The 12207-nt window shown below is 35.1% G+C and overlaps 2 protein-coding genes across 4 annotated transcripts; one reads left to right on the top strand and one right to left on the bottom strand.

Moving 5' to 3' along the window:
- Window positions 1-978: 978 nt before the first annotated feature.
- On the top strand, window positions 979-4628 carry LOC147402772 (DNA-directed RNA polymerase II subunit 4-like). The gene is given in 8 exon segments (XM_086438119.1): window positions 979-1107; window positions 1338-1433; window positions 2062-2170; window positions 2315-2392; window positions 2791-2824; window positions 2920-2962; window positions 2965-2987; window positions 4400-4628. Coding segments are annotated over 7 exon segments (414 nt in total). The 5' UTR covers window positions 979-1107; window positions 1338-1384; the 3' UTR covers window positions 4478-4628.
- Window positions 4629-6027: 1399 nt separating this feature from the next.
- LOC147402771 (programmed cell death 2 C-terminal domain-containing protein) lies at window positions 6028-11701 on the bottom strand. Of its 3 annotated transcripts, none has more exons than XM_086438117.1 (8): window positions 11572-11701; window positions 10664-10762; window positions 10486-10569; window positions 10293-10390; window positions 9849-10177; window positions 8847-9081; window positions 7018-7222; window positions 6028-6477 (listed from the first exon to the last, which is right to left on the bottom strand). In XM_086438117.1, the coding sequence occupies exons 2-8, from the start codon at window positions 10754-10756 to the stop codon at window positions 6355-6357; spliced, it is 1167 nt and encodes a 388-aa protein (XP_086294243.1). In that variant the 5' UTR covers window positions 10757-10762; window positions 11572-11701; the 3' UTR covers window positions 6028-6354. The 3 variants fall into 3 exon arrangements, with proteins under 3 accessions (XP_086294243.1, XP_086294244.1, XP_086294242.1); XM_086438118.1 differs by having other exon boundaries at window positions 10664-10766; window positions 11572-11680; XM_086438116.1 differs by having other exon boundaries at window positions 10664-10758; window positions 11572-11676.
- Between the last annotated feature and the right edge of the window lie 506 nt (window positions 11702-12207).

The raw sequence follows: 12207 nt of genomic DNA, 5'->3' as shown, positions 1-12207 counted from the left end.
GATCAGTGTAATTTAGTTTTAGAGAGAAGAAGAAATCGAACCTCTCTTACCCATAGTCCTCCTCCTTTTATAGGCATTAAACTTGTTCGTTTTCTGTGCCACCCTTTGAGGTGACCTAGGACAGTTAGCTCACTCCCTGACATGTCAGCTGCAGGGGTTGTTGCAACTGCCCTGCCACTTCTGAAAAAATCAGAGTTGATTTGACATGATGTGGGTTGTTAGAGCTGTCCATCACTAGCACATCTGTCAGATCCGTCTTACCGACCTACACTGTCATTGCCCGGACTATTTCATTAGTAAATGGCTTAGTTCTGAGCTAGATATCCGTGCATCTGTCGAGATTAATCATCCGAGCAAAAGTCGCAGTTTGTCCGAACTTAAAATCATTAATTCTGGCCTTTATTTGAGCCACGTGTCCATGCTTAAGAATTTCCCCCACAATATCTCTAATATTCAACAAAACATGAGAAGGCCAATCTAAATCATCATTTACTCAGTGTCTCAAACTTCACACCATCTCATGAGACAAACAAGATGACTTAAACAATATTTTGTAAGTGTAATGATTTTCTAATTTAACTCAATAACTCAAAAACTCAAAGACATGGCATTTAGATTTTCCCTTGGGATACACAATCACACATCCCCATACATTAAACATGTGCAGTTGTGTATCCCAAGTGAAAAAATCTCTGCCTTCTTGCACATGCCATGTCAATGAATTTTTGAGGTATTCTATCAAATTGAGTTAGAAAATTAACACTCCTTTGATAAAATCATGTAATAAGACTCCGTTGGGTCAATTAGGATTTTCTATTTTTATTAATATTAATAATATTTAACTATTTATTATTAAAAAAAAAATAGTAACTAATCATCATATAATAATCTACCTTCTTTTTTATAAATAAAAATAAAAATAAAAAAATAAAAAATTATTTAAATGAAAATATATCTTAATAAATAATTTTAAACCATGAACGAGATAACTCGGCCTCGTCCATACGAGACCGAGACGACGAACCAATATTCTTAATTTAAAGCCATGCGTGTGTCTTCAACCCACTAATCTTCTTTGCGTCTCCCAAGTCCTAAGTCCTAATCGAGGTGAGTAATTCTCTCTCTTTGTCTCTTTCTTTTTTTCCTTCTCCTGAAATTGAAGCAGAGCTTTTTATTTTTCTGTTTATTTATCTTAGGGTTTTGGTTTCCAAATTCCAATAGATACATAAACAACGGTTTTTTCAAATATTTGTGCGCAAAACCAGTTTGTTTAATTGAAATTTTCGTTTTTTTTTTCAATTTCATGGAATCGATTTAATTCTCTTTTAATCTTCCAGAAACTTTTGAAGAGCTTTAAGAAGAACAATCATAAAATAAAATAAAAATGTCAGGAGAAGAAGAAGAAAATGCTGCAGAGCTGAAGATCGGAGACGGTAAAATACTGTTATTTCTCTTAATTTTATTGGTACAAACTGCAAGTATGATTACTTTTGATTCGAAATCTATTTGGTACTTTTTAGTGAGTGGTTATGTTGAAACTTGTTAATAATCTTAAAGTGATGGTTTTGATTAGGTTATCTTTGAATTAGGGCATGTTCTGTTCTCTATCATGTGTCCTATATGGGCATGAATTATAATGAATGAGTCTTTAGAGAGATATTTTGGATCTGTGACGTTGATCTCGGTGAACTAAAACATATTGCCTCTTGTTCACTTTTCTCCCCTTTTTTTCCACCATTTTGTTGAGATCTTGGAGCTCCTTAATTGACAATCACCGAAGGTTCTGGGTTCAATTTCATGGAAGTTTGGAATAAAATGACCAAACAGTGTCCAGATTGAAGAAGATAGAATAGGTTGACAAAACATGTGTTAGAACAAAAATAGTACACAATTTACTACTATGTTGACAAAATTATTTTTCTTAGAGCATATTGTATATATTCGGTCATGACCAAAAAAAATTAATCGTTTGTTTTGTTTTTTCGTTCTTCGTGTGTGTGTGCGCGCGTTATTATACTTTGTGTTTCATTTTATGGTTTTGTTCTTTTCCTCTTTTTTCAGAATTTTTGAAGGCCAAGTGTTTGATGAATTGTGAAGTTGCTCTAATTCTCGATCGAAAGTATGAGCAGCTTCAACAGATGTCTGATGATCCAATGAATCAAGTTTCTCAGTGAGTATTCAACCACTTTTTTCCAGCATCATTTTAGTGTATAATACAATTTATTTAGGAGTAAGTGTTCAAATCCATCACGTTTAGTTCCAATTCCACCTCTCACACTATATGGAATTCAATTTTGGGTATCTTCCATTTCAGAGTATTTGAAAAGTCACTGCAGTATGTGAAGCGATTTAGCCGGTACAAAAATCCTGATGCCGTTAGGCAAGTTCGAGAGTATCCTTCAATTTCAGATGGTGATACAAGTTTCATTTTCCTTTCTGTGGGCAACATACCATGATGGCCATCTTTTGTGGTTGTTACTGGGAATTGATGTTATGAACTTATAACTTATTGAATTTCATGAAGTTTACTAATTTTCCTTGGCTATTTTAGTTCTCCATTTTTTTTCTATCTTGTCCAGAAAAGAAATGGAAAAGCAAACTGAAAGAAGTCCTTTTATGTAGCTGGACAAAGGGAAAATCTTGCTGTTTCCTATGTTTTCTGTGAAATTATGTGCTTTCTGGCTTCCTGTGAAGTTTGAATTTCGTTTTCTTTAGAACTTGGTTTTTTTTTTTTTTGGTGGAAGTCATTTGTCTCTAACGTTGTGAATGTGATTCTTAACCGACAATCAGAATCCTTAGTAGGTACCAGTTGGCTGAGTTTGAGGTAATTTAACAAATCATTCACTGAACAGAAATCCAATCCTTATTCTCTAATAAAAGCCATACTTGTATAGTGTTTCACTTCTTTGTATTTTACAGCTCTGTGTACTTGGCAACCTATGCCCTGAAACTGTGGAGGAAGCAATGCTATGGTCCCATCTATTAAGGTAATCTCATTCGCACACGCTTTCACAAGTGCAAGTGTGCATATCTCTAACCAATGCATTATTGTGACATTTGTTTTGCTTTCATAGGAATAAGTATGCCAATGCAAGATTTTTCGACTTTTTTCTTGGGATAGGGTGCCCCCCACAAAACATCGTATATAAATGTGTTTATGCATGCTAACACACATCTACATGAAATAAACACGTGCATGAATCTCTCATTTCAAATTACATGGGTACTTGCATGCATCCATGCATGCATTCATGACATACTTGTAGTTCAAGGGTGATCGGAAGGTTATATTACCCTTCCATGGTGACTTGAGATCTCCGACTGATATATAATTAAGACAGAGGAGTGGGAAATAAATATTTCACTAAATCAGTAAAGCTGTAGAACATGAAAAAGGAGACCTTTGCATCACACATTTCCTTTAAAAGACAAGATTCAATCAACTGACATTGAGTGTACAATCACCACTCTTGAACTTAAAATATCACAAGCTTTAAGTTGTTGTGAGTTGGTTCTTGGGAACCTTTGAACTTGAAGATAGATGTGATTGAACTGAATCGAACTGAACTGATTGATAATTCCACTGTGTACCAAGTTTTCAAGTTAGGTCACGATGTAATTCCAATCAGTGGGAACCATTTACTCTGCAGTCTAGATATGCCTTCTCTTCCAGCTTAGGATAATTTATAGTAGTAGTTCCACATGGTTGTCTTTCGGTATTTTGGGTGCTCCCTGAAAAAGTACCTGGCAGAACTCCATCGTGCACCAAAATATACGTATCAAAGCCTTGTTTGATGACTTTGGGATTTTTTGGTCTGTCTATCTTGGCTAGTTTATTGTGTTATTTTTGCTACTTTAACTCAAAACTAAGAGGTGATAATGTTGATAAAACATTCAAAGTTCACACTAGTTGAATTTTTATGTTTTGGTGGGTAGGGGGTGGTAAGCTAATGAAAGTTTACTTACAGTTGATTAGTTTTGTTTACTTGTCAAAGGAAGGGCCGTTTCGTTGCCACTTCTTGACCTGGACGAATCATTTGCTACAACAAATTAGGCATTAGCATACCAGATCCCACAAGGACTTCATATCATACATGATTGGTCCTTGTGTGCATGACCCTGCTGAATAATGGTACTTATGTGAGACAAAACTAGGTCCACCTTAATTTGTGGAACAAAATCTAGGGTTTTGTGGAGTTTGTCGAACATCATGTTACTGCAGCAGATAGCATGTATGCATGCCACCATTGGCTTTTATGTGTGTGTGTGGACGAACTCTAGGGCAGATTTCAAACTTATGATTGTGGTATACTTGTATTTCTGAAAATAGTGTGCACTTTTCATTCAAAGCTGCACTTGCTTTTTACTAGTCATTTTACAGAGTGCCCTTGTTTTGCAGACCAAGGGACGGGCCCATGATGATGAAGCCATTGAGAAAATGTTGAACGACCTGTCTTTGATCAAGAAATTTGAATGATATACTTGTAGTTTCCTCATTAATTTATGTATCTGCCAGATTGAGTTTTTAGGTCAATTTGAATGTTTTGTATGTGTGATGAACCTATGTTCTAAGTACATAGGAAGGACCCAGAAACTTTATGAAAAATTTGATTCGAAACTTAAGACTACTATAATGTTTCTACAAACTTTGTTGCATGTTGAATGTTTATACATATGCCCATAGATCAAGAATGCACTATTGAATGAGTTTGATGATTAAGTTCTGAGCAAAATGCAATATTAGGAGAAAACAATGCCATGCTCTTGAAGTTATACATTTCAATCTCAACGGTGAGCTCAAAAGTTGACTGATCCAAATTATCTTTACAGTTACAAGGAAGGGTGGTGAATATTAAAGATATAATTGAAATCAAGTGTTTAAAAATAAAAATCTTTGAAATCATTTTTGGAATGTTAAATAATGGAAACAAGCGTAATTACTAAAAATAAATATAGATTATGGGAAGTGTTTATACTTAAAATAAGGGAAAATTACTTAGGATCCAGGCAAAGGGACTTATTTCTAATTAGTTCTTTCTTAATAGTCCTTGTAGTAAAACTTTTCTTTCTCGTGAACCTCATTTCTCATCAATGGAACAGCAAATGTGTCTTAATCATTTGAAATCACCATTTTTATTCAAAGACTCCATTCCAACATAAAGGATTTGAGAAGGAAGAAGTCATTTTCAAGTACTTTGAAGATGTGTGTAGAAAATTAAGATTCTTTTTATAAAAAAAACCTTCGTTTTTAAATGAAAATTGATTAAAAATGGTTTTTTTTGTTTGAAATCATCTAAGACAATTCATTATGTAAAGTTTTTAGTCCATCTTTTTATGTATTTTAGTTGAAAATTTTCAAAATAAATGAAAATGGGTGAGTTTTACAACGTAAAGTATGAAAATTTTAATTGTCGAGTTCAACAACAACAACAAAAAATGTCAACTAAACAATGAAAAAGTAGTGATCTTGACAATGTATAAAAAGCAGTGAGCTCGACAATAAATAAAAAGTGGTGAGATCAACAATAAAAATGTTGACCTTAGATAATAAATAAAAAGTGGTGAGTTCAACAGTAAGAGTGATGACCTTGACAATAATGAAGGACCATGAAGAAAAAAAGAGTTTACTAAATGGATCATCAAGCTACCGCCCTAAATTCAAGGACTACTTAGAAAGAAAAACCCACTTGTCATGGTCATCCAAGTAATTTTCCCTTAAAAAATGCCTTATTGTAGAAACAATAAAATGACTTTGTAATCAAATTGTGGATTGTTATTTTCTAATTAAATCAGGATCACAGAAACTATAGATTGGGAGCAATTGCGATGGGCAGCTCTCGATGCAACCACATGGTTATTGACACAGACACTAATGGATTTGATCGTCTGAATCAATTTTCTCTCATAAAGACAATCATACGCAAATCATTTGGAATCCAACCATTTGAGCATTTGACCAATACATTTTTTTAATAGTTTGCGAGGCAAAAGGTCTGTTGTTCACATGTACCTTGAGTTCAAGCCCAATTTTCATACAAAAAATTAATAATAAAAATTATAAATCAAGTTATTAAAAACATTGCAGTAATTTCAAAGTAAAATAAGCAGACAAAAATAATACACGGACATTAAAGGATTTCAATGAGAGGTCTTCCCGTTTCTGTTAGTATAAGCTCAACAAGATCTTCCTCACTTCCTCCACAATTTCAACCTGTTTTCCTTGGTGAATGCTTCACAATTTCATTTGAAAAAGAATATTACTTAGACGATAACCATGCATGGATCATGCTGTTAGGCATGGCCACAGGTCACCGTTGCATGCAATGGATCTGTTTCCCCATATGATGCTGCAGATTACAAGTAACCAAGTTCAGCTGACCCATGCAATGGCTTCTCGAATTGTACTATAACAGCCTCCTCTGCCACAGTCCAGCCCTTGCTGCCAGACTTCTCTTGATGGGATGGAAGAGAACAACTCTGAAACCACAAAAAACCATATCAGGAGCAGATTTTAAAATGCCATCTTGATATGAGATCTCAAATGCTTTCACACAAAACTTCACTCCACATGGTACACATGCAGAAGGAATTAGACGAAGTGAACCCCTCATTGTGCATCTCGGAGCCTGAAACAGGCTTGACCAGTTCATTCAACCCATATAATCAAGTTGATTTTGTGGGTAACGAGCCAATCCAAGTTGCAACCCATAATGCAGTACCAATAGACATGGTGCACGTGTTGGATTGTACCCACTATTCAATGGGTTATCGTGGCAGATGTCCTAAGCTGAAAACAAGAAAACCAACCCCAACTTGTGATATCCTAACCACCTGACCAAGTGCACTATCAATACAATCCAGACAGAAAGAAAAAAAAAAATCTACCAGTATTATGTGGGGGGACCATCCTGAGTACACCTGATTTGTAGCTTACATTTCCTTGAATAGAAAAATACAGCTTTGGAAATGTAAACTAGGTCTGAAATAAAATTAGTTAGATATGATAGAGAAATCCACCTTGGAACAAGTGTACACAATGAGAGTCATCCAGTTCCAATCCTCCGGAGAATGTGCTGATGAACCATCACTGGCTTCCTGTAGATAAAATAATAGTGGAGGCATCAACTGCATTTCATAATGCCGGGGCTCACCACACAACCCACAGTTCACGGGTTCTTCTAATGCTCTTGTAGCCAAAAGCGGCTTCCCACCATATGAATACCTAGTGGGAGAAAAATAATGAAAAGTTTATTAGAAAAACAAGAGGGAAAAAAAAGGTAAAATAAAGATAGAAATTGCACACAGAAACAGCAAAATTTTTGGACACTCCAAGAAGAGGAGAAAAATAATATTAGTCAGAAAGAAAGAGTCGCATAAAACATTGCTTTGTTGAAGACACATCAAAAAGTACATTTTTTTAAGATTTTGAATACATGCCCGCAAATTTGAAAAGAATTGTAAGGGGTTGGCCTAGTGGCAAACCAAGCCTTGACAAGCTCCTCAGGAAGGCTAGGTCAAGTGTTCGAAACCCCATGAAGCATTCCTTGGAGCCACCCTTCCGGGTCCGGTTGAATCTCAACTCAACCAATTGCACGTAGGACTTTCCGAGGGGGTGGTGTGTGTGACAGTGGGATTAGTCTCACCCAAAGGGTGGGGATACCCACGATAAGTAAAAAAAAAAAAAAACAGACCATTCCAAATTTGAGGGATATGGAATGTGAACAATTTATCAGACAACTGTTAGGGAGTACTCCATATTCTACCGACACAAATAACTTTTGAGAATCCAATGAATTTCAAAAGGATGTCATGAAATAGAAAAGAAAAAAAAAAGTTGCATAAAAGGACCATTTCACATGGTCCCACCTGGTATAAAAGTTTCAGTGGGTTTGACTTGTCTTTCCTGTGCCAGAGGCAGGAAGATCTAGGTTGTCATGATAAGTTTCAAAGAAAACAACAGAAATCTAAAAACAGAATATGGTTGTATTGACATGCTATTCAAACTAGTTTGGTGAAAGACACAAAGAAGTGATCCTATATAATATAGACTTTGAAAAACTAAGACTGGACTAGATAACAGAAACAAGTTTGTGTTTCCAATGATAGTAAATAAGCCTTATCTTTCTCCCAAATAGGGAACGGACACAATTACATGTACCAACTATCCAAGCACATTTACTCCGTCAGAGATTTGTTACCACCACAGACATGGCATCAATCCAGGCCTTCCAAATATTGGGACACCCCTTGGACATGAAGTAACAGAAGTTCCCATTATTTGGACCAAACAACAATGTCACAAGGAATTCTAATTTTTGAAGGAAAACAAATGGAACACCATGACCATACATGCACATCAGACACGTGTCAATTACATACCAACACACTTGGACAAATCTTACATTATATTCTTTAAATTTTTCATTGTATATACTTCTCAAAAAAGAAAAATCAGTATAATCCTTCTCCTATGTTCAAACTGATACATTTTGCATGCTCATAAATGGTTATGTACAATTGTTTTTACGAATATAAAATATATTATCCAAAAGAGGAGACTGGGTTGAGAAGTTCTAACTCATATAGAGAATAAAACAAGAAGAGAAAACAAAAGAACATGACCTCAAACGGAAAAAGCCACAAAACCCACACCTGATTCTACAATCTCTCATTACCAACTAACTCCCAATTGCTTAGGCAAATTCGATTTATCAGTGCCTGAAACCTTATATTAATGTCTAAACCACACATATAGCCCCATATAAAACAGAAGACCCCAGATCAAAAAAAAACATGCATGAATCAGTAAAACATAAATATCACAATTCGCTGTCCAGGTGCAATACCTGAAGCACTGCTCCGGATATGCATCCATTTGTTTCTTGAACTTCAGGTATGTCCTGTCAACATATAAAGCTCTATCATACTCATAACCTTCTTCTTCCCATATTTCTTCCCCAGTTGGACCATGAAGATCACTCTGGCTCTCCTTGATAGAAAGTGAGGAGTAATTGGAACAAATAGCACTGATATCCCCTGACAGTGACTCTTCCTGACTATAGATATAAAAGCAAGATACCACTGCAATCAAAATACAAAAACCAAAAGCACAGATGAATCAAATGGGATCCTTAAAAACAGACCAAATATCCAGATTCATAGAAAAGATGTCCTGTCTTGGCTACATGAGTAATCATGCACCAATATACAAGCAAAGAAATGGCTAGAAATCGTCCTTCTTATGAAAAAGTATATTTTGGTGAAACTTTCACAAAGAAACATTTTCTATCGAATCTGAACACAACTTTGTCCTTTCATGTAAGAAGATTTACAATAAGGTATGATATCCATTTTGTAGAGTTCGGGTAACATGCCATCAAGAAAGGAAAATAATGGGTTAAAAGTCTTTCCACAAACGTGCAAGCTATAACCCCCTATTGGTTCAACTTAGAATAATGGAACCCTTTGATAGATATAGGGTTAGTGGTTAGCAAATGAAGTAGGGTTCAAGGGGGTTTGAACCTAGGATGGAACCTTTTTAAAAAGGCCCTGCGTATTTATGAATACTTTTAGGGTAATTAAGCTGTGGAACGGGACTTCACAAACACGAATTTTGAAATCTTTTAATCGGAGATCGTAAGTTTTGTAAACAGTGCCTTTGAATTAGGTCATAGTCTTTCTTTAGCCCACACTCTTCGAGATACTAACAATCTAGCCAATTTTCTTGCTAACTAAGGTGTGAAAAGCACTAAGGAGACTACCTTCCCTAAAGCAGTATTTTTTTTTTTTTAATCTCATTGTTTCTTGAATAAATTATTCATTAGTTGAAAACAGAATGCAAGTTATACCCGGTATGCTGGCATCAATTGGTCTGGTGATCAGTCTTAACGCCGAGCCCTTCACATCGGACTCAAGTTGTTGATGACCATTTTGTTTCTTGGACTGCGAAGCCAGGCATGAAGCTTCAAAGAGTGCCCTACCCAACTCCTCTAGATCCACATCTTCATCCTCGTTATTTACATCAGCGTTGTCTTCTCCAGAGTCATTCGCCCACAAATCCATCTCCAACCATTTGCTATTTGAAACAGCTGCAGAAGATGTTGATGAAGCAACTTCCTGACAGGCAGAGCTTGATTCCTCCTCAGTGTAAGACTTCTGAACTCGAAGAGCGCTCCAACTGCATAATTTCATCAAGAATTTTAATATATATTTTTATTGGATAATTTCTTCGTTTAAATCATCACTAATAGAAAAATAAACAAAAAGAACATTATAACTCGGAAGAGAAGGACCTAAGAGGGTTACTCCCACATTTAGGCATTACGCAACCAAAAACATAGATTACACGCTCTTCAATCTTCAAAGTATCACTTGAAATAGGAGCATAAAGCTGCATAAAAACAAAACATCTCTTAGAATTTTCTCATTCTGAAGGGCATGAATTGTTTAAAAGAATTACATAATGATATAAACAAGCGACAGAACCTGCGTAACGAGACAAAGATCGCTACCACATGCACCACACTTGAGCAAATTAGGTTCAATGTCCACTTTTGGAATAGGCCAGTCCTGCCAAGTGAAAATAAATAAGACTTTTAAAATCCAAAAAGGGTAACTTCTAATTATGATTGGATATGTTATCAAATATATAGCAATTACTTACTGGAAGCCCACCAATTTTTGTAGTATAATGATCGGCTGCTTCACGATAATCCTCGGCCCATGGCCCTGGCATGCCTAGAACAACTTTACCCATGTCTTACTATGTTCAACAATAAATGGTGAAATCAGTATCATATAATATATGGGGGCGGTTCAAGGGCCATATGAGAAAACATATGAAAAAACTTTCGTTTTTCAAAATAAGAGTTAGAGGTTTTGGATTGAGCTGATTTTTTGCAAGGATGGTCACTATGATGAAAAGATCATCCTCACAAAAAATCAGCTCAATCAGAAACTTCTAAATCCATCAAAAGTGATTTACAAATTAGTGATAAAAATTGGTAAAAAATCGACGGTCCACATTCTAAATCACTTTTAATGGGGTTAGAAGTTTCAGATTGGGCTGATTTTTTTTTTTTTGGATGATCTTCCCATCATAGAGATCATCCTCACAAAAAATCAGCTCAATCCAAAATTTCTAACCCATATTTTAAAATTTTATTAAAAACGAAAGTTTTTACATATGTTTTCTCATATGGCCGTTGAACCTGACCCATAATATATATATATATATATATATATATATGCAGAACAATTTTCGCACAAAGAATCTCTTTGTGCCCAATTATTTGGGTAGATAGCATAAGTCAAGGAAACCAAAACCCGGAGTTTTATAAATCAAATTAAGAGACCCATTGAAAAAATAAATCAAATTTAAATAAATTGGTTGAAGGAATGGTTTCTAGGCAAACTTGGCAATCAACTTGATTTGGTAAAATATCAAATTGGTAACCACATGCATAATTTTTTTATTTTTTTTTCTGAATTTCATGTACAGAAATAACAATATCTTGAAAAATAATGCCTCAAAATAGTTCAAATCCAGAGAAAAAAGAGTTAAGAAAATACCTAGAACGTCTACTATAGTCCTTAGTCTGTCGCCAAATCTGTGGAAGTGGGAGATAACGAAGCAGAGAGATAAATATGGAGAGTTATAGAGAGAGAGGGGAAGAAAATAGATTGATGAGGGAGAATAAAATATATATATATATACGTACCTTGCGCGCGAACTCCTTCGCAAAGTTAACACGGCTTTCATAGAGTTTTACACGGATAAAAAACCCGCAAAAATAAACGTCCAACTAGCAGTCTGCCCTTGACCAAAAGTCAGAATGGCAGTTAATCGTAAAATTTGAGAGCTGTTACTGGCACCCCAATTTCAATATATTAAATTATTTATCAATAAAACACATTTTTCAAACATTACAAAGATTTGACTGAAAGTATAAGGAACTTTTTCCAAAAAGTGTGCAACTTATGACCAAATTCCAGTTTCACTGCACGATTCATTTTAATTTTCAAAACATGCATTTTGCGTGAATTCATCACTTTAATAATCAATGAATTCGTTGGTATATCTACGAATTTGTTGATATTAAAAGTGACAAACTCATGAGTTTAGTAGGTTCTAAAAATGACGAATGCATGTTTTGAAAATTAAAATAAACAATATATATCAAACTTGGAATTTCATCGTACTCAATA

This window comes from Akebia trifoliata, chromosome 4 (assembly GCF_017979445.1).
Source record: "Akebia trifoliata isolate Shusen 1 chromosome 4, ASM1797944v1, whole genome shotgun sequence".
Classification (NCBI taxonomy): Eukaryota; Viridiplantae; Streptophyta; class Magnoliopsida; order Ranunculales; family Lardizabalaceae; genus Akebia; species Akebia trifoliata.
Note: the sequence above shows the minus strand (reverse complement) of the source record. Positions and strands in the feature narration are given on the sequence as shown.

Coding starts and splice junctions, on each gene's coding strand:
- LOC147402771 (XM_086438117.1), bottom strand. CDS start 10,756: ATGGGTAAAGTTGTTCTAGGCATGCCAGGGCCATGGGCCGAGGATTAT. Junction 10,391..10,485: donor ATCTTTGTCTCGTTACGCAG/GTTCTGTCGCTT, acceptor GTTTTTATGCAG/CTTTATGCTCCTATTTCAAG. Junction 7,223..8,846: donor TATCCGGAGCAGTGCTTCAG/GTATTGCACCTG, acceptor TTCTCCCACTAG/GTATTCATATGGTGGGAAGC.